The sequence below is a fragment of the Crassostrea angulata genome, chromosome 2 (genome assembly GCF_025612915.1).
Source record: "Crassostrea angulata isolate pt1a10 chromosome 2, ASM2561291v2, whole genome shotgun sequence".
NCBI lineage: Eukaryota > Metazoa > Mollusca > Bivalvia > Ostreida > Ostreidae > Magallana > Magallana angulata.
Window position 1 is genome coordinate 27935839 of NC_069112.1, and position 22084 is coordinate 27957922.

Sequence of the window (22084 nt, forward strand, 5' to 3'; positions counted from 1 at the left end):
TTTTAAAAATGGTTTTCTTTCCTGAAAGTTGTCACCTAACAGCGTAACGTAGTGGGTTAGAGGATTCACTTCGAATCTGCAAGTCATGAGTTGGAATCCCCCTGGGGATTTTAAATTGTTTACCTTTCAAAAAAATTTTAAAAGTATCTTTTGGTTAAATGTTGTAAAATTTAAAAATTCTAAACCAGTGAAAGTATTTTAATTCAAATGTACTTTAATTCAAATTTATTTTGACATATGTCCCATACCGCCTTTATATAATCATACGATTATCACGAAAACGAAAATATTAATGCTACGTTATAAAGAATGATTTTGTTTCTTAGGAAAATCGATATCACAAAACACGAAAACAATACCCCACACAAATTCATAACCTAATAATTTTATTAACGAAGCGCATAAAAAAGTATAGTCTATAAAAGCACATTTTACAAAACAGATAAAAATACCATAATTACAAAATTTACCATCATAAAAATGTGTTTGTTCTATTTGAAAGCACTAAGGATTCATTTTACTGCAGTAACTATATTATCATAATGGATGAATTGAGCCAAGTTTAAAAGTTTTCTTTTCGGAATCTGAAATCGAACTTCATGCATGCCTTCTTGACCACTTGTCCAAGCTGTGGGGCCCCGCAGAAGAAGACCTTTACTTTACCTTTCCTTTCCTCCGATATTTTACTAAATATCTTAAATAAAAAAAATACATGAATGTCATTAGTAACACAAAAGCTGCAGTATATCACAACCAAATGCTATTGAAATCAAAGTTCTGAAGTACTCTCGAGAGTTGAATTTACTGATTATTGTTTATTTTAAAATCAACGATACGTGACTAAGCAGGCCGGGTAGTTTCTTAGCAATATTTGAATAATAACGCTATTTGTTTTTCTTATGTACGGATTCTTGGGCTTTTCAAACAAGAACTCCGAGCTGTAGGCGAAAAACCCCTTTATGAATCATGTTGTGTAATACCTAAAGATATAATTAAAGAACTCTTCGATGCATTATATATCAGTAATCGAAATTTTTGGATAATTGTACACAAGTATCTTTTCAACAAATAAATGATATAAAAGTCTAGGCCGTTGAAATGGCGCTTTGGTAATCAATATTATACTTCCTTTTTAAATTGATATAGTAATCTAGTTGCCCGCAAATCTAAACGTCTTTAAAACTGCGATTTTGACTAAATCGACTCATTAATAAATTGATGTCCAAGAATGTTGTTGACACTACAATACTTCGTTCTCCCCGGGTTTCCCGCCTGGGTCCACGGCGAAACATAAAAATTAGGTCTTAAACATGGTTAAATGATATATATTTACATTTTCAACTGTCTTTGTTTGTGACAACATTGAGAATCAATTTTGAAGCCTATAATAAAATAATTTCATTAAAAGCTGAGCGACACAAAATGGGCGTGGCTTAGAGCATAACCGATTCACGATATTCGCCGTGCCGCGTAGTAACCCATTGCATGTGCTACATGTCAAAAAATAGCGATTTTAAAATCCCTTTGGGCTTTATTGGATTTGACCACGCCCCGAAAAAAAGTATCACCTCATAATGCTGAAAAAATAATTCATTTTTTCTTAAATATCTATTCACCGTAAAATGAAATACGTCTAACTGTAATAGGGAATAAAGAATCGTTTTTGGAGAAATACTAGGATGAGGTGATGATTTCGGTCGGGACGTTATCAAATTCGGTAACGCTCAAAAGGCTTTATGACCGACCGCCGAGATGATCACCTCGTAATATTCAAATATTGATTCATTAGGGTCTTCCGTTTCCAACGGAAGACCCTTTTGTTTTTCTTCGGTTTCTTTTTATTATTATTTTATTAGGGTCTTCCGTTTCCAACGGAAGACCCTCTTGTTTTTCTTTGGTTTCTTTTTATTATTATTTTATTTTTTATTTTTTTTCTGACTCCTTCTCGGCTTTATATCTCAAAAAGTTTTCGTCCGATTTCAATGAAATTTTCAGAGCTTTTGTAAAGTTACCGTGCCTCAAAGATGTAAAAGTTTCAGCATTTACGTCACTTCCGTTCAAATTTGGCGCCCATTTTTAAATTTTAAAAAAGTGATTTTGTCCGGAAGAAATCTCCGTAACCTTTTAAGATTTCGCTTTGAAATTTTGACTGATGATAGATGTATCAATTCTATAATGTACTGGGGGGATTAAAATTTTCTTCATCATTTTTGCTAAAAACTGGAAGCAGTTCCAATTTTTGGAAATTTTCATTTTTTTGAACAAAATAAGACAATACTACAGTCTTATATGACATCCCATGGTGAATTCAAATCTGAAATCCGTTTGAAAATCGGATGATGCATTACAGAGATATCGGGGTTTAAAAATTGATTTTTCCGGAAATTTTGATTCCGCGTCCTTGGTTTAAAAAATAGCGTAATGTTCAAAGTAAAATTAATTCGTACCAAAAACAATTGTTAAGTCGTGCTTGAACACATTCGAATTTTTTTTTGTCAAATCGTTCTTGAAATCAGATAGGTTTTTGTTAGTTCGTACTTAAAATCATTCGGATTTTGTTAAGTCGTACCAGGAATAATTCGATTTTTTCATCTTTTTATTTTAGTTACTCTTGTTGTTGGTTTAAGAGCTCTTCTTCTTACAGGAACATCCGGCTTTACTTCCGACATTGACGGAAGACCCACTTGTTGCTTTGCAACGAGCTTTGCTCTAGTTTTATTTTTTATTTTGATTTTTTTCTGACTCCTTCTCGGCTTTATATCTCAAAAAGTTTTCATCTGATTTCAATGAAATTTTAATAGCTGTTGTAAAGTTACCGTGCCTCAAAGTTGTTAAAGTTTCAGCATTTACGTCACTTCCGTTCAAATTTGGCGGCCATTTTTAATTTTTTAAAAAGTGATTTTGTCCGGAAGAAATCTCCGTAAACTTTATAGATATCGCTTTGAAATCTTTACTGATGTTAGATGTATCAATTCTGTAATGTACTGGGGGGTTTAGAATTTTATTCATCAATTTTGCTCAAAACCGGAAGTAGTTCCAAATTTTTGAAATTTTCATTTTTTTAAACAAAATAATACAATACTACAGTATTATAGAATTTGTCATGGTGAATTCAAATCTGAAATTTGTTTTAAAATCGGACGATGCATTGCAGAGCTATTAGGGATTAAAAATCGATTTTTTCGGAAATTTTGATTCCGCGTTCTAGGTTTAAAAAATAGCGTAATGTTCAAAGTGAAATTAACTCGTACCAAAAATAATTCGATTTTTGTTAAGTCTTACTTTGACACGTTCGGATTTTTTTTGTTAGGTCGTTCTTGAAATCGTAAAGGTTTTTGTTAATTCGTACTCTGTACATTCGGATTTTGTTAAGTCGTACCAAGAATTATTCGATTTTTTAAATTTTTTTTTGTTTAGGTTACCATCGTTATTGGCTTAAGAACTCTGCTTCTTACAGGAACATCTAGCTTTACTCTCGACATTAAAGGAAGACCCACTCGTTGCTTTGCAACGAGCTTTGCTCTAGTTTTTTATTTTTTTTCTGACTCCTTCTCGGCTTTATATCTCAAAAACTTTTCATCCGATTTCAATGAAATTTTCAGAGCTTTTGTCAAGTTACCGTGCCTCAAAGATGTTAAAGTTTCAGCATTTACGTCACTTCCGTTCAAATTTGGCGGCCATTTTTAAATTTAAAAAAAGTGATTTTGTCCGTAAGAAATCTCCGTAAACTTAAAAGATATCGCTTTGAAATTTTTACTGATGATAGATGTATCAATTCTATAATGTACTGGGGGGTTTAAAATTTTGTTCATTAATTTTGCTCAAAACCGGAAGCAGTTCCAATTTTTGGAAATTTTCATTTTTTTCAACAAAATAAGACAATACTACAGTCTTATAGAACTGGCCATGGTGAATTCAAATCTGAAATCCGTTTGAAAATCGGACGATGCATTACAGAGATATCGGGGTTTAAAAATTGATTTTTCCGGAAATTTTGTTTCCACGTCCTTGGCTTAAAAAATAGCGTAATGTTCAAAGTAAAATTAATTCGTACCAAAAATAATTGTTAAGTCGTGCTTGAACACATTCGGATTTTTTTTGTCAAGTCGTTCTTGAAATTAGAAAGGTTTTTGTTAATTCGTACTTGAAATCATTCGGATTTTGTTAAGTCGTACCAGGAATAATTCGATTTTTTCATCTTTTTATTTTAGTTACTCTTGTTGTTGGTTTAAGAGGTCTGCTTCTTACAGGAACTTCCGGCTTTACTTCCGACATTAACGGAAGACCCACTCGTTGCTTTGCAACGAGCTTTGCTCTAGTTATTACTTATATTCATATAATCATAAGCAATCGTACGATTTGTTATTAGAATATTAATGACAAAAACCCCGCTTGCGCCCGAACAATACATGTACGTCATCTGAAATTATTGGGCTGTACATTACAAAATCAATTCGTATAGTGTTATCACAGACAAAGACACTGGAGAAATGTAAATATCATTGAACAATGAACTATATACTAGTACCTCGTTCCAGTTCGGTCTGCCGGCCTGGGTCCGTGTGGACAGTCCGGTAATCAGGTCTTTCTTGTCCCGCCGGTGTATGATGCTGAGCGCCATCTGTAGCCCCGCCCCCCGGATGTCAGTCTTGGCCTTGGCCGCCGTCATATAGAGGGTGATGTCTATAACCTTCTCCAGGTCCTTGCCCTCCTCAAACGCCACGTCTATCTGCTCTTTCTCGATCTTATTCAGCAGGCCCACGAACCACTCAAAGCTCTTCTGGTCTCGGTTGATCCAGATAAAGTGCACCTACAAGGGAGGGTGATGGTTAGATTTCCTCACTTCAGAGTTAAAACTTTGCTTTTGTATGTATAAGTTAAATAACAATCATTACAGATCTTACAAAGTTCGTCTCATTAAAGAGGCATCGACACGATTCGAGCTCAAAATTTTAACCTTATTTCTTCTTTTTTAAAGTTTAAAATGGTTAATTTGCTTGTATTTTCAATGTTTCGACAATCCATACACAATTCAACAATTGGCGTTTCCCTTTTTGTGGTTGGTGGGTGTAGGTACCTCCCCCCCCCCCCCCCGAAAAAAAAATCCTCCAAAAAAAAAATAAGCCGATCAGACAATAGTCAACATTTTTGAAAATATTCTCGACGCGATTTGTTAACAAGGACGCCACAGGGTCAGGGCTGCGTTTACAAAAGAAATTGGATAAAGTCATAGATATTTTCAACCTCATGGAACTTTTTTAAATGAATAAAATCTATATACAAAACCAGTAACTTACAGCTATTTTGAATTTTGTTATAACATTGTAAGACCATATAATTGAAAAATTGATTAATATGTGATTAATAAGTATTCATTATTTTTTATTTTTATTTTTATTTTTTTTTTTTGGGGGGGGGGGGGTCGTAAGTTGTAAGTTCGTAAAGTGTTTGCAAAATTCAGCCCAGCTGAAATCTACCTTTTTCAGCTTCATGACGCTTTCAGGGATGACGCCATAGAAGCTGAATTTACAGTTGGGACAGACTCTCTTGGACTCTTTATAACGGTACATGATGCTCTGTAGAATGGAAGCCATGGGGGTAACGCCGATCCCTGCCCCCACCAGCACCGCGTGCTCTGTCTCGAAGATCTCCCTGGTCGCCGTACCGTAAGGGCCGTCGATGTTGCACTATATGGAATGGAAAGCAATGTATACACAGGCTAAAGTGGCTCGCATGAATCTCATATAAAATTCGCATGATTTTCATGCGAAAAAGGAAATCGCATGAAAATCATGCGAGCCACATTTCCCTGTGTAGTAAAGTTGCGAAAAGGACATTGTGTGACACACACACAATCAAAAAAGACGTTGGTCTTAATCACTAATATTATACTTTTTTTAAATTAAGATTTTTCATTTGGTTCATTTAAAGGTTACTTTATATTTTTTCCACATTTAAATAACTTTGAAAAAAACATTTTTTACCAACCCCCCCCCCCCCCCCCCCCCCCCCACAAAATAATCATTTGCAATTCAATTGAATGGATGTTTTTTTTTTCATTCTTGTGTATTTTTTTCTGCTTTCATATGCATTCAGGGAAGATACTGAGGGTCAGTCAGATAATTGCAGTGTAATTTCTCTGAAAGTGTTATAGTAACATTGTGTGCGTAAAATAGTTTGCCTTAAACTACATCAAATCCTCTCATAAAAATTGTTATATTAGAATTAACTTCGTTCAAAAGGCTCATAATATGATAAAGTATACCTTAACGTGAACTTTTTTCATAATTTGCGCTATTCTCTTCTCAGCTTGTAATTCTTCCTGAAAACAAAAATTTAAGATTTAAAGGCGCATTGTTTCTTATGTTAGCCCGTATACAACATATAATAAATTAAGAGTACTTTATGGTCGTTGCCTTTAGACAGTATTGATATCGGTCTTCTTTCAAAGAAGAATTTTATATAAAATATTTGAAAAAAAAAATTAATTAAAGTGTGAAATAAATGGATTAAAATATACATGTATATGAAAATACCCAAAATCTAAACTGTAAAATAAATGGTTTTCTTCTCTACTAAAAAAAAGTTTATAGCTTTACAAATCATATTTGATTTTTTAATGTAAATATGATGGTAATATGTTGACTATCCAGTCTCCCTATACGTCTGCTATGGTTTTACCTTGTCCTTTATTTTAAACTGAGATTGACGCTTTCCTGGCATCCAAGAAGCTAAAATACATTTAAAACAAGAAACGTAAGAAAAAAATCTGAACAAATTCTTTTTTATTTTTTTTTTAATATAATATTAAATTGTATAAAAAGTTTACAGTATCAGATAGCAAGTGGTACCTTGGAATAATTAGAATGGTTTTTTTTTCGTGGAGGGGGGGGGGGGGAATCAATTTTAGAGAAATTTGTGGTTACATACCATCCATGAATTACATGTATCATCCTTCGCACATTATTAAGTTAGGGTTATCAAGTCATATTAATTTTCCTTTTCCAGGTATAATAATACACGAAACTATGTCCCAAGGAGCCTGTAGAAATTAAGTAGTCCACAAAAATTGGCCCCCACAAATTTTATTCATTCCACAGTTTACAATATATAATATAGTTTGAACAATAAGGAGAATCTGACCTCTGGCGTGGCTTTTCCTTTGTCGCATCTTCAGTTCTTTATCCGGGTTTTCTTGGATAGGATCAATGGCGGAGAAATACTCATATAGCTGTTTGGTCCAATGTCCGGCCGTGCGAACATGCAGCCAGATGTGCCCTGTCGGAAAATGAACGCGAACATAAATTACAGAGGTTTCGATTTAATTCGATCACAAGTGCTTGACCAACCCCCACCCCCTCTCTGTCCTTTCCCTAGAGTATCTAGACCCCCAAGACTTTTCTATTGAACGCGAGCATAATTTACACAGGTTTCGATTTAATTCGATCACATGTGCTTGACCAACCCCCCCCCCCCCCCACCCCTCCAACCCCTCTCTGTCCTTTCCCTAGAGTATCTAGACCCCCGAGACTTTTCTATTGAACGCGAGCATAATTTACACAGGTTTCGATTTGATTCGATCACATGTGATTGACCACCCCCCCCCCCCCCCCACCCCTTCTCTGTCCTTTCCCTAGAGTATCTAGGCCCCCGTGACTTTTCTATTGAACGCAAGCATAATTTACACAGGTTTCGATTTAATTCGATCACCTGTGCTTGACCCCCCCCCCCCCCACCCCTCCTCTGTCCTTTCCCTAGAGTATCTAGGCCTCCTAGACTTCTTTCCTTTTTCATTGAATTATCCTTGTATGACATATTTATAAGCTAATTTGTACATCAAAGGCAAATAATTAATTAAACAACCACAGCTAAATGCCATCAAGTACCAAATATTGGTAACATTATTCCATTTCACAATGAATAATTAAGTTTTTACCAATACAATTTACACACTTTTTTTGTTATGTTTACCCTTCATTTCTGGCGCACTGCTAATTGTGAAAGGATGCCATTCAAACTTTGCAATGGCGGGGATTTGCAGGAAAATGTAGTCCCCAGGACGATATCGAAAATTATCCGGACGACTTATTACCAGATGACACACCTATGGAAGAATAAAATATCAACAATATCTATCAAAAATGATTAAAACATAATTATAGTTTATTCATTAAAGACACGAAATACATACGAGAGGTTATTTAAAAGATTAGAATCTTATAGATCCTCAAAAACAGCCAAATGAAATGACTGCAGTTTTATAAAAAAAAAAAAAAAAAAAGGATATTGTTTTAGCTCATCACACGTTTTGTTATTGCAAGTGATTAATAAGAAATCAATGCTTGATGTGGCATCTTAAAAACAAACTTAGATATATACACCTCATACCAGACTCCCGTGCAAATATCAGAAAAGCAGACATTAACGTAACTGCTTGATAGCAAAACTGTACAAATAGCAGGAAGAGAAAAAAAAAAAAAACATTCATAAAACTTACCCCAGATGGCAGAAGCCCGACCTCAGTTATAAATATGTCTCCGTATCGAGCTTTTTTGATAAGTCGCGACCCCAAGATCTTCTCGATGATGAACATAGTGAGCGGTAGGATCAGGTAGTACCAGAAGACCTCGGCGTGGATAATTAGTATGATCCAGAAAGGGACGTACAACATGTGTGTCCAGTAGAAAACCTAGTGAAAGAATAGAGCGATTCGGGATTTATATCATTATATATTTACATTTTCCAGTGTCTTTGCCTATGATAACACTACGTATCGATTTTGTACTTTATAACCCATAACTTCAAATGACGCAAAATTGTGGCGCCAGCGAGGTTTGCTTATTTATATTTAAATATTTAATCGTACGATGGCTTAAAATTATATAAATATAAGTAATAAGGAATCATTCTTTGAATATTATGAGGTGATAATTTCGGTCGGAGCGTGATCAAATATATTATAGAGCTCAAAAGGTTATTGAATAGATTTGATCACGCCACGACCGAAATTATCACCTCATAATCATCCACCTAGTATGATTCCCTATATTTTTCATGGACATTATTTGCAATTCATAGCTCTATAGAAACAGTACAGAACTGTAGTGGAGCCAGGAAAATCAAAGGTGAGCTCTCGTATTCAAAATTTTACCTAGTTATATTTTTGGCATAATTTCGTGCTATAGTTTAATAGTAACACGATAGCAATTAACCGCTGCAACCCTTGTCCGATCCCCATAATCGACAGTGATTGTATGTGATAGCGAATGGCGGTCGCCCGCTTGGACACGTGGGGTTCTCTCCGGATACTCCGGTTTCCTCAAACATCATGGGCCCCATTGCGCTAACACCCATGCCAACGAGAGATAATGATGCAAGTTGTAGAACTTGTTTATCGATCGTTGTAAAATATATAAAGTTCAGTTTAAGAGGGAAACAATTTACCTCAAAATGTCCCCCTCTCCTGACGAAAGGGAGGGAACAGATAGTCATGATGATCAGTATGCCCAGTATGGGCCAGCCCGTGATGTAGGCCGTGCCCGCCACCCAGCCCATATTGGCTTTCTGGGTGAATAGTATGTCCACTGCTGTCATGTTCTTTTCCGGTGTAACGGTCTGGACATAAACTTTGAGAAAAAAAAATAAACGTCAACAATTCGTAACTGCCTTGTCGGATCAACAAAACTGTTTTCCATGCCATCTGAACTAGAAGTGAATTCACCTGTTTCTTTTACTTTTGTGTATGCACTTTTTCATTCTTGGCTGTAAACAACATTTTAATGAAATACGTCTTCATATCATTAACCAACTAACAATTTTGATTAATAATTATTCGCGGTTTATCTGTTTTTTGACTGTTTCACGGTAACGGGTAAACACTGATAAACAAGTTTCTTGCCGGGAAATACCCGGTATTCGCGACAACATCGTAATTACGATTCTCGCAAACCAAACTCATCCGCAAATAATTTGTTTTACAATACATGTATCTATTTTTTTAACTTTTCTATATGCGAAAGAAAACTTCAAAATAGTTTATGAAATTTATTTTACTTTTGCAGCTCACTTGAAGGAGAAAAAAAATAAATGATACACATGTACATGATAAAATACTAAGATTAAGAACAGAGCATACCGGCGTGAGCAATATGGCCGCCGACATGGATCGCGGCAGACACCCCTATAGCGGCGCCAACCATTTTGTGGAACGTAATATGCTGGTCCAGAGGCAAGATGGCGGCCAGTGGCGTGGAACGCAACAGGGAGTGGCACTTCCGCAACACCAGGACCAGGACAAACATACAGTTGAAGTTGAGCAGCATCCCTCCGACGCTTGCAACTGAAATGTAAACAATATAGAAAAATTATACACTAGATTTAATTAATGACGAAAGAATTGTTCTTTGGATGTTACTGTATACAAGGGAATATTCGCGCCCGTTTTATTTTCGACTCTTTCACCCTCGTTGTCATCGGGCCAATTTAAGATTGTGCGGATTCCAATGTCTCAAAATATCACTCTTATACACAACTGTGTCTGGACGAATTAAAGACGGGGTGAAACTGTTTGGAAGTGTCAAAGGGCGAAAATTACACAGGGCGAAAATAACCACGTATACAATATGAAGTGATCAAATACGGTTGGGAGAGATCAAATTTAAAAAACAGATTTTATTACGCCCAACTGTATTGAATCACTTCATTGAAAAAGAAGTGAATTATCGTATAATTTACATAATTTTCAGCAATTGGAGGATAAGATACTAAAACAGTCTTTGATGAAATGTATTGGACTTCATATTATAAAATCGATTGGTAGTTTTATCCTAAACACTAGCAAATATTGGTTTTATACATTTGATAAGTTGCATATCTTTTTCTTTTATAACAACTCACAATAGGTTTTCATCATTTCTGGTACTTAGCTATGTTACTTCAAATAGACCATCATTTGTAATTTCGTATTTTTCGTCAGTTAATGTTGAAAACATAATTTCTAACTAAAGATAAGTTGATAGTTTGTTAATTGAATTTATAATTTGTATTTTTATTAAATATCCGTTTTATTACTTAAACAATCCAAAAAAAATTTAACACTGTATTTTAAACTCATTCTCATTACTATTGTCTTTCAATACAGTAACGTCTCTTATATAGTACTAGATGAATTATACAAGTAATGTCTGCCAATGATACACTACATGTATAACCTGATTTCGGTTTTCCTTGGTTTTAAAGTATCAACCCAATGGAAAAAAAACGCAAAAGTGATTAATTTTGTTCTTGAGCATATTTTTTCATCTTTCACAAATTAAAAGAATAGCCAAAAGTTCATGCACTTTTGAACAAATCTCAAAGTGTGCATTAATACTGTATACAAGGTAATATTTGCCCCCGATCGCCACTTTTACCCTCGTTGTCAGCGGGCAAATTTATAACTGGGCGAATTCCAAAGTTCCAAGCTATTTCTTTAGTACATAAGTGAGTTTGGGCGAATTTAAGACGGGGCGAAACGGTTTGCAAGTGAAGAAGGGCGAAAATAGCATGGGGGCGAAAATAACCCTGTATACAGTTATCAGAAAACCCATTTATGAAAGTTCCACACAAATCAAGAAGTATATCAATTTTACAGATTCGGATGGCCGTGTAAGCCGGATCAGACGAACTCTTCTCCAGCACCGCCATTATGGTGTAGATTGTGATGATCAGCTGAATGGCGGCGAACAACGCGACAAACAAGATCTTCCTCAGGTTGTTTCTGAAGTACGTCCACGTGAGCTTGTGGCGCCAACTTTTCTCCTCTTTCTTTGGTGGACCAGAGGATTTCAACCACTGTGTAGCGCTGTTATAATTTAAACACATTGAGAATGATTTTGTTTCAAAATACCTTTCAAGGATCTAGAGCCCCCCTCTCTCTCTTTCTCTCTCTCTCTCTCTCTCTCCCCCCCTCTCTCTCTCTCTCTGAAAATTCTTTTTTTTTTAATTCACATAGTAAAGTTACCGAAAATATGCCTCGGATTGACCTTTCCTTCCCCGAAACATAAATTTCTATATGAACACCCCTCTCTATCAACATTTCTCGGATCCACGCATGGACATCATGTTCTTATTTTCATAATAAAGTAAGAAAATAAAAATTGAAAACAATAATTTTATACTTTTGCAGTATGGTGTATATATTACTATTAATAGTAATCCATAAAATGTATTGTCTGAAAGAAAATTATACCTTAGGGTCAAGTTTTCCATAACACTCGGGTGTTTCTCGACCACTTGTCTGAGGTCATCAAAGGTCATACTTCCGGTCCGGTCTTTCCCCGCCGCGTCAAACATGACGTCAGTGAGGTCATTCAGATGGTCCTCCCCCAAAAACAGGGAACTCTCCTCCATGCACGTGGTCAGTATGGTCTTAAGTTCCTCTCTCTCAATACTTCCAGATCCTAAAACGATACATAATGGTTTCTTTTTAAAACAATTATTCTATTTTTTAACATAAAATGTGTGCAAAAAATATCTTTTGTCCAATATTGTTTAAAACTCAGTTCATTTTCCCTGCTTTGTGGTAGCTGCTTTTACTCGGCTCTTTACGTTTGTTTGTATTTTTTTGAATGATAATTTTTCCATCTTTTGAGAAAATCAGTTCATTTTGTTTTTTATAAGTATTCGATTAATGGCTGTTTAGGCTATGTCAGTATAAAATTTCGAGGGATAAATTTGCTTGCCAGAGAAAAAAGGGGAGGGGCTACGGGGTTTTCTTTCTTAACTTAATAACTTTGAATTTAAATATCTTAGTAGTCCCTGCTCCCCCGCTCTCCGCCCACCTCCTCCTCTACCCCTGCCCCCCCCCCCCCTCTCCTAGATCCGCAAATGAAAATTAAACACTGTATCACATCGGAAGTTCGAATGTTGATGACTTGATGTGTATTAAAATACAATAAACAGTGGTCGTGTTTTGTTACAGTACATCCGGGTACAGCGCACTTAGTGAAACCTACTTACAATGCTATTTTTCAAAGGCATATATATTGTCCAGGATGTACGTTGAGTGAAGTAGTATCGATTTTGTAATTTCTATACAAGTCTAAAATGATTGCCTAGTATCTTTCATAAATTGTATTAATGATATACATTTATTGAATTGATATTTATATAGACACTAAAAGAGACGTTGAGTTAAAAAAAAATGTTTTTGACCATACGATCATTCATGGATAATATCCATTCAAATTTAAAAATAGATAAAACAAAATCCTTGCATCGATAACAAATTGATATCATTACCAAACTCAACAGTGATGTCCGAAAAAAATCAGGTAAAAATCAAATATTGAAGATACTAAGGGTACCAGGGTTTCAAGTCGGTTTTATAACAACATTTACCATCTATGTCATAGACATCGAAGACAAACTTGAGTTTCTCCACAGGTGCCCCGTTGGCCAGAGTCCGCAGTCCGTGCAACAGTAGATAGACCTCAATGTTTCCACTCTTCTCTTTATCAAACAGATCGAAGAATCGCTCGGCGAAAAATGACTGCAATTGCATGAAAAACTGAGCTTTGGTGTTTTTCATGCTTTCTTTTTTACTTTATCAAAGAATCAATGAAGTTCAACAAAAATTGGACTGACTGAAGGTACAATGTTGTCTAGATTTCAAGTATTAATTTAAACCAATCAATCAATCAATCAACAATTTTGCGCTTAGTACTGCTTAATCAAATTTGAAATTTGCAATGAACAAACAAAGGTTAATGAGTACACTCTGTTAAGACAATAGCTTATTCCATCAAACTGTTTGCACACAAACATTAAGTGGAAATTGTGCAGACCTGACGAACTCCAAGTACGTCCTTGAAATCCTCCAACTGTATTTTACCATCAGGTTTGGCTCTTTTCTGGAACTGATCCTCCATACAAGCCAGCCATTGTGTGTCATCATCGCAACACCTACAAATAAGTTTAAATTGATAATGCTAAATAAGCACAAGTTCTCTCAAATTGAATGTTATTTCTGATGGTATTTTATATTTCAATCACAGAACAAAATCTCCAAAGTACCGCACGCTGTTTTTCTCGTAATGTTTTCTTGTGTAATTGTATTTGATGGTTATTTTATTTTTGACAAAACACGGTGCTTTCTATTTAATATATGATTTTTTTTCCACTAGAATGTCAAGCACCTAGCATCACAGATTGTAACGTTGAATTTTATTGAATGAACGTTTCATTGAACAAAATCGTAAAATGATATTGGTATCTGATTAAGTGATATATCTGTCTTATAACATTAGTAGAATATTAATGCTATGAGCGGGACTTGACTTGGAAATCAAGACTCAAATTAATGAACAACATCACCCCTCCCAATGAAACCTAAACCTAGATTTGGAAAATTACGCTGTCAAAAAAAAAAACACCATACGTGTTTTGAGCTGCCACCCTTCCTTTGTTGGTCCGTACGGCGTCCAATTCCACAGCTCCGTTCTCTCCTTCATTCCCGACATTAATTCTGACGTCAGCATCCTTAACCTCTACTTCAGGGGTCACGAGTTTCGCCTTGTCTTCCATTCACTCTTGTCTTAAGAGTCCCTTAGCAGACACACCATTAGTTTAGAAATTACAAATTAAGAGTGCCGATAAAAAGACATGTGCACGACTTAATATCCTTGTACAGCATTATTTCACATAAATTAGTGATATGTCTCTTGGTCCTAGTTTTAAAAAGCCATCTTTGTTCTCGTATGATTTCATTTCCGGTATTTCTCACAAGTATCCCGGAAATATAAAGGAAGGCAATAACCGCTGAAACAGTTATATTTTGTACTGCTATCTATGGTAGTGTTGTTGTTGAAATTAGAAAGATAAATCAAAGTACAGCAGTTATGCCGTGAGTTAGTTTTGTTGAGTATTGATTTATTTCAAAATGGAATTTCGCATGGCAACTAGTTTCTATCTGCATTTAAATAATTACGAACATGTTGTTTAATATGAATTATCGGACTTTTCCTACAAGAATTCTGAGCTATAGACGGAAACCCCATATAATATTTAAAAATAGAATTAACGCCATCAACTCTACGATGCATTATGTATCAGTAATCGAAATTTTTCTGGAGAAAATCTCTGGCGTAAGAATGCATGCCACCAAATAAAAATTGTTTTTTCCATTTAAAATCTGACTATTTCCAGGTATTTACACCAAAATCAATTATTCTAAATACATCACATCGAATTAATCGATTATTTTCAAGTACTAAGTTTTGATCATGTCAGCTTGGGTCCAAACACTGTTTCACTTCCGAATTGCCAGAGAAACTGCGTTGGAGAGTTGATCAAAATCAACTCCCCAAAAACAAGGTTAAGTCAGAGAAATACAGTGTTTTTAATCTGAAAGCATTTTTAAAAAAAAAGAAAAATATAATATGGATTATTTTTCCATAATAAGCAAATATCATCAATACAATAAAATTAACTACCTATTACATGTATGTGTATTTATCTATTTAAATATTGTACCAGCTTAAAGTACACGGTCGTGCTGATCTTGATGAGATCGAATTATAAAATTCATACAATTATACCATACATGTAATAAACTTACCAAATCAGCGGCCTTGGACCCCCCCCCCCCCCCCACATGGCTAACGAAATCATACATCGAACCCCCACCCCTTTAGAAAAGACTGAGGTCGGCAAAACTAGGCTACTTTTCGAACTTGATACCCTAATTTCATTATGTAACATACGGTGTTTCTTATCCAAAGTTTGCTCTTTATATTAAAAATGGCAATAAATGAACAAAAACTGTACATATGAGTCTAGTATGTAATGAAAACGTGAAAATAAAAGGGTAGTACTATCTCATAGTATATAAATAGTGCCTGTTTGGGAGGGTAACAGTTGAAATTGACACCCCGAGAAAACCATTGTCAACCGACGCGAAGCGGAGGTTGACAATGGTTTTCGAGGGGTGTCAATTTCAACTGTTATCCTCCCAAACAGGCACTATTTATTTTGTTATACTGAATGTCTTTTTTAAAATTTTTAAGAAAATTTTACTGCTTTTATATAGGAATAACGTGAATTCTACAGCGAACCGTACGCGCATAATTTTCGCGCATGTAACATTTTTTAATGTTACCCGTTACCAAGTGCGTTGCTAACGCTGAGGGTAATAGTAAATATTATTAACTGCGTCTTAACCAATCAGATTTCAGTATTTAACATGAAAGTATAACAATAGAACATAACCCACGTTTTCATCCAATCAGCAGTCACTAAAATTAATATTCTATTAAGTAGTTAAGTTTTTAATCGTTAAGAACTTTTCTAAATTCACAGCGAAGTCACATTTCGATTGACAGCTAAGAAATTCTTAAACAAAAGAGAGTTGATATCTTATTGGCGCAGAACTATTGATCAGCCAATTAAAATGTGAGTTATGTTCGATGTAAGTTAAATCATATTCAGTAAAACTCACGCGATAAAGAAGGTGATCGGTCGCTTCGCTCTCTCTGCCCCTTCTGAATCGCGTAAGTTTTACTTAATATGATCTATTACATAGATGACGAAAGGCTATAGCAACTGTCAAATAAGGCTCGAGTTTGAAAGATCGACAAAATTTTTTTTTAATGTATTCAATTCAAAAAAGAAAGCCAACTTGTTTGTGAATTCATTTAATTTGCATTTTGCATAATGCGATTTTTGATTTACTGTCAAAATGAATAAAGCTCATAACAATTAATAATTATATTATGCAGTAATGTAATTAAGTGATATCAAAGAAACGAACACTCTATATACAAATATCATTTTGTGTTTAAAAACCACATCATATTAAAAAATATGGCACACATGATTGATAAAACAATGAAAAATCATATAACTATATTAAGAAAACGATATGTAAAAGAATAATAAGTTTTTCATTTCATTAGGTTAAGTGTCAGACTGAAATCAAACTTAAAATTTGATTTTACAATTTTTTTTTTGTTCTTACATTTAAAGAATTGGCATTTCAAATGGAGTACTTATATATATGTTTCATCCCAGAAATATACAATGAAATGAAAGTAAAAAGGCAAGGCTAAAATTCATTCGGACTACTTGGCCATTTCCGCTATTATTTTTTTCGCCAGCGGAAATGATCGAGTAAATACGATTGGTCTACAAATTTTAACGAGACGTTGATGTTAGAATGTATAATAAAACTATATATTAAAACATCAAAACAAAAAAAGTTGAAATCAGTGCAAACTATCGCAAGTGAAACATGCACGAATTACGTCACCACATCTAAGAGTCGCCAAAAAGCTGTTACAGTAAATTTCTGTAAACCAATGGGTGAATAGTGAATGGCCGAGAATAAAACAGACACATCGCTGTTTGACACAAACTACATAAAGGCAATGGTCGTGTTAAGTAAGTTGATGAGGTGGCGGAATCATAAAACAAGAGTTCTAGATCTACATGAAAAAACAACAACAACAATTTTATATACATTAACAGGTTAAATGTTTTGATTTTCACGGATTGTCTTATGCAGGAATTGCGTACGGTAGTCACTAATTTAAAATCTTTACGACACTCACAAATTGAATTTAAAAAAAAATCAAGTAATTGCAACAAAATTTACAACAACAACAAAAGAACCTTAATAAGAACCAGCTTGTACAAAGAACAACATATTGAAAATGAATCAAAATACATGCACACTAAATCAAATCGATTCAGATACAGAAGATGAACTCATTTGTTTCTTACAAATTCAACGGTCAGTCTGTGTAGCATATATTCGTTTGTGTACAAAGTCATTTTCTTTGTTATCATTGTTATAATAATTAAAAGTTTTCTTTGGAGAAATTAAACTTGTATTTCATACAGGTGGACTTGATTATTTTGCCCAGCTGTGGAGCCCCGCAGAAGAACACTTTGACTTTTCCTTTTTTCTCCTTGGAAATTTTGTCGAATATCTGCAGTAAAAAAAAACCATAGCTTCACTTTTTTGAAAAATAATCCACATCTATTTAAGAAACACACAAACGATACACATCTGTATATTCAATTAACGCTTATTTCTGCGATTCGGCTGGTTTTCATAATAATTGCATATGTGAATGTACAGTGTGTTAACTTACGATTAAAAATTGCATACATTTGCTAGCGTTATATTTCTTTAACTATTTCATGTAAATCAACTTCGATATATTTCGCAGAATTAGAAATTAACGGTACCTGATCGCTTTTGAACAATTTTACAAGTATCATAAAGAAATTTACAGCACCTAGATGCGATTTAACAGTGTTTTCAGTATCGTAAAAAAACAATACCGCACCTGTTTGCGTTTTTAGAGTCCTTATGATTTTGACAGTATCATAAAGACATTAACAACACCTGCTTGCATTTGTTTAATAGTTTTGACAATTTTTACAGCATCATACAAGAATTTACAGTTACAGGTACCTGATTCCAGTTAGGTCTGCCCGCCTGTGTCCGGGTCTTTAGCCCTGTGATCAGGTCCCTATTGTCCTTTTTATGGATGAGGTCCAGGGCTATCTGCAGTCCTATGCCCTTCATGTCCGTCTTGCCCTGGGCGGCCGTCATGTACATGTGCATCTCTATCACTTTCTCAGGCTCCTTGCCCTCCTCGTACGCCACGTCTATTTGTTCTTTCTCTATGTGGTTTAGTAGACCCACGAACCATTCAAAAGACTTCTGGTCCCGGTTGATCCATATAAAGTCAACCTACGGAGGAACAGTTTATTTGGAATTTTTAAGAAAAAAAAACAACAATGTTAATAGAAGGCAAATAAATTCTTGCCTCAAAATCTGTAGTTTCATTATAATTCGTCAACATTTTTTTTTTTGTGGATTTAAAAAGTGAACAGATTCGAGGATACCTTTACTTGTGTTACTAGTATGTGAATATGTAATCTTGTAATCATGTAATTATGTAATAATGTAATCATGTCAATGAACATTTGTAACGTAGCTTAACATTTTGTGTTCAACGAATAATGATAAAACCACACGAGTGTAAATTCGTAATAAGCATGTTCGCAGAAAATTAAATTGTACATTTTTCCAACAGAAAACACAACTCAAATCAAAATGGTTGATCAAGATTCATTAAATCTTTCTAACCTTTTTAAGTTTCATGGCGGCCTCTGAGATTGGTCCATAGAAGCTATGCTGACATTGGGGGCAGGTCCTCTTGGACTCCTTATACCTATACATGACGCTCTGTAGAATGGAGGCCATGGGAGTGACGCCGATCCCCGCCCCAACCAGCACCGCGTGCTCTGTCTCAAAGATCTCCCTCGTCGCTGTCCCGTAAGGACCGTCTATATGGCACTGTTAAAGGAAAATGGAAATTGAAAGTTGTAATTTACAAATTTATATGGCACTGTTAAAGGGATATGGCAATTGGAAGTTGTAATTTTCTCGATTTGTAACACATGATATATGCAAATCAACTGGCAGTTGAACCTTTTCATTTATGAAAACACGATGGGCAATTCAAGCGTCAAAAAAAAAGTTTAACGATTTTTCTCAGATATAGGTACATTACTTTGAGAAAGCACTGACCTTAATACGGACTTTCTTGTTTTTCTGAGCGACCCTTTTCTCGTGCTCCAATTCTTTCTGTGAACAAGAAATGTAGAAAATATGAAGCATTTATTGTATAGAGGGAAATATTCGCCCCCGTTTTATTTTCGACCTTTTCGCTCTCGTTGTTAGCGGGCGAATTATAGATTGTGCGGATTCCAATGTATCTATCCTTAAACACAACTTATTCTGAGTGAATTCAAAACGGGGCAAAACTGTTTGCAAATGTAGAAGGGCGAAAATTACATGGAACGAACATAACACTGTATACAGTATTTAGTTGTGCATTTTCTTTTTACAACATATGAATGATCTTTATTGTTTTTAGTACTTTTAATATCTATGCTTTGCTATTGTTTAACGTCGTCTAGCTTAACTTAATATAATTATTTAATTAATCGTACTTCATATAATCATGTAAGAATTCATGTTAAAGCAATATTCAAGTAGACAAAGTAAGATTTACGAGAAATTATAAAAGCAAACCTGGCTTTTTTCCAAGTACTGTGAGCCCTTTCTTTTGATTCCTGACGCTGGTAAAATAAAAGATAAGTGTAAAAATTCAGTATATTGTAATTCAACAAGAAAGTCTTGGTCCATCATATTAGAAACTTTTAAAAACATCTCTAGAAGGCATCCATCATATTAGAAACTTTTAAAAACATCTCTAGAAGGCATAAAACAATATTCTGGAAAAATTCATCTGTTATTTTTGTATATATGTTTATCACCATAGGTTGACGGCTAAAGCAAGAAAATACTTTGAAAGGAACATTTTCTCCTCTCAAATTGCAATATTTTTGTACGTATTGCTTTAAATTGAAAAACATACATACTAGTAATACAAGTACAACAGAAAGATCACTATAAATTGATAATTACAACCTTGGTGATACTTATTAATATTAATGTCTTGAGGACGTTAACAAGGACAGAAAATCCATGCCATGATAAAATGATTATATAAACACCCACATGTTTGAAGTGAATTTGATGGGAAAGTATAAACGTGTAAGACATTCATTCTATCTACAGCAAATATTTCTATATCTAACTAATTTCCTGTTAAAAACATTAAAATTTTGTGAAAACGTCAAACTATCTACTTTATTATTTTCTTTTGTTAACAGAACAACCCATTCGTTTCAAAAGAGAATACAATCAAAGTGTTCAGCTGGTCTTACATTTAACATCTTTCTAACAATGTCAAAATAAAAGAAACACAATAAAAACCACACAAAAAGGGAAACAAATACATGAAATATTCATGCATAATTTACACAACATCTAAGATGGATAAATGAAGAACGTATTTGGCTTACCAAAAGCACCAAGAAATTGTAAATAATATCGGAGATGTTAACAAAAATCAAAGATTAAAAAAATACATAATTATGCATCATACGTAGCACTTTTAAATATCTCAAAATGCTTGAAAATCTAGTCAATACAGTAACGCGTATAAGACAGTTGCGGCTCTGCGAAAAGAAAATAGGGTCCGACAACCCGAATTTTCTCCGTAATTTTCTCTTAAGAACTACCTACTAGGATTTAAATCTGCAGAAATAAATCAATTTAATATCTTTTTTCTTATGAAAATCAAACAATAACAAATTGCCACTCTTTCGATCTATCGTATGCATTAATGTTTGCTTTGTAAGATGCATAACAGGAAAAAAATGAATAAAGAAAAGAACTAAATACCTTTGAAATTAAGAAGAGCAGGGGAGAGGGTTTGGCGCCTCTTTTTGAGGACAATATCCGGCTTACCAAGATTAACTGGGTCAAGCTCGGAAAAATACTCATATAGTTTGTTTGTCCAATGTCCGGCAGATCGCACGTGAAGCCAAATGTGACCTTGAATTAAAACGTTTATAATAATTAATTATCATACTAAACTAATAGAAACACAGCTTTTGCCCTAACAGTGTTCGTCATTTGACATACAAAAAGGTTTGAGGTGTTTTTTTAAATCACCTGAAGCTGTTAAACACGCCTATTTTATGCTAATCAAAAGTTCTTTTGAGGCATATATAAAAAGAAATTGAATTTGTAAGCTTTATCACGGTATAAGACACTTGGAATATACTAATTATGAATCTTATATTTCTAGATTACTGCTGATTGTGAACGTTTATATAGCAGTTTTGAGGATCAGAATAATATTTGGGGTTTTTTTCTCCCCATAACGGTTTTTTTCTATAAAGTACATGTATTTTGCTTTTACAACCTTTCATTTCTGGGGCACTGCTGATGGTGAACGGGTGCCACTCGTTAGCTGCTATCACTGGGATCTGTATGAAGATGTAGTCCCCGGGCTGGTACTTAAAGTTGTCCGGTCTCGAAATAGTCAAATGACAAACCTAAAAAAAGTGCGCCTTAGAACTTATATCTTGGCTCGGACATTTTTCTATAATGAAGCTTTAAATAATCAAAAGTATATGTTTTGTTTCATCATTAGAGATACAGTATTACATT

At 34.5% G+C, this 22084-nt stretch overlaps 2 protein-coding genes across 6 annotated transcripts in view; both read right to left on the bottom strand.

The window, feature by feature from the left end:
• Positions 1 to 441: 441 nt before the first annotated feature.
• Positions 442 to 14686, bottom strand: LOC128172082 (NADPH oxidase 5-like). The gene is made up of 15 exons (XM_052837855.1): positions 14420 to 14686; positions 13827 to 13944; positions 13381 to 13531; positions 12230 to 12440; positions 11631 to 11842; positions 10136 to 10339; positions 9445 to 9626; positions 8498 to 8689; positions 7972 to 8104; positions 7144 to 7278; positions 6682 to 6731; positions 6266 to 6322; positions 5478 to 5687; positions 4529 to 4810; positions 442 to 694 (listed from the first exon to the last, which is right to left on the bottom strand). The coding sequence occupies exons 1-15, from the start codon at positions 14563 to 14565 to the stop codon at positions 563 to 565; spliced, it is 2415 nt and encodes an 804-aa protein (XP_052693815.1). The 5' UTR covers positions 14566 to 14686; the 3' UTR covers positions 442 to 562.
• A 3101-nt stretch (positions 14687 to 17787) lies between these two features.
• Positions 17788 to 22084, bottom strand: part of LOC128172919 (NADPH oxidase 5-like) — a 35298-nt gene continuing 31001 nt past the window's right edge. For 4 of the 5 annotated variants that reach the window (XM_052838653.1, XM_052838652.1, XM_052838656.1 and 1 more), the window contains 7 exons: positions 21837 to 21969; positions 21311 to 21463; positions 20093 to 20139; positions 19586 to 19642; positions 19142 to 19351; positions 18461 to 18742; positions 17788 to 17969 (listed from right to left, as the gene is read on the bottom strand). In XM_052838653.1, coding sequence (XP_052694613.1) covers positions 17838 to 17969; positions 18461 to 18742; positions 19142 to 19351; positions 19586 to 19642; positions 20093 to 20139; positions 21311 to 21463; positions 21837 to 21969 — 1014 coding nt within the window. In that variant the 3' untranslated portion in view covers positions 17788 to 17837. The remainder of the gene's footprint in view (positions 17970 to 18460; positions 18743 to 19141; positions 19352 to 19585; positions 19643 to 20092; positions 20140 to 21310; positions 21464 to 21836; positions 21970 to 22084) is intronic. The other variant, XM_052838654.1, reaches the window with a different exon arrangement.

What these genes read in the sequence shown, in the direction of transcription:
- LOC128172082 (XM_052837855.1), bottom strand. Translation starts at nt 14,565, where the DNA reads ATGGAAGACAAGGCGAAACTCGTGACCCCTGAAGTAGAGGTTAAGGAT. An exon ending in TCGGGCTTCTGCCATCTGGG is followed by an intron (nt 8,105 to 8,497) that starts GTAAGTTTTATG and finishes ATTCTTCCATAG; the next exon opens with GTGTGTCATCTGGTAATAAG. An exon ending in TGAAAAAAGTTCACGTTAAG is followed by an intron (nt 5,688 to 6,265) that starts GTATACTTTATC and finishes CATTCCATATAG; the next exon opens with TGCAACATCGACGGCCCTTA.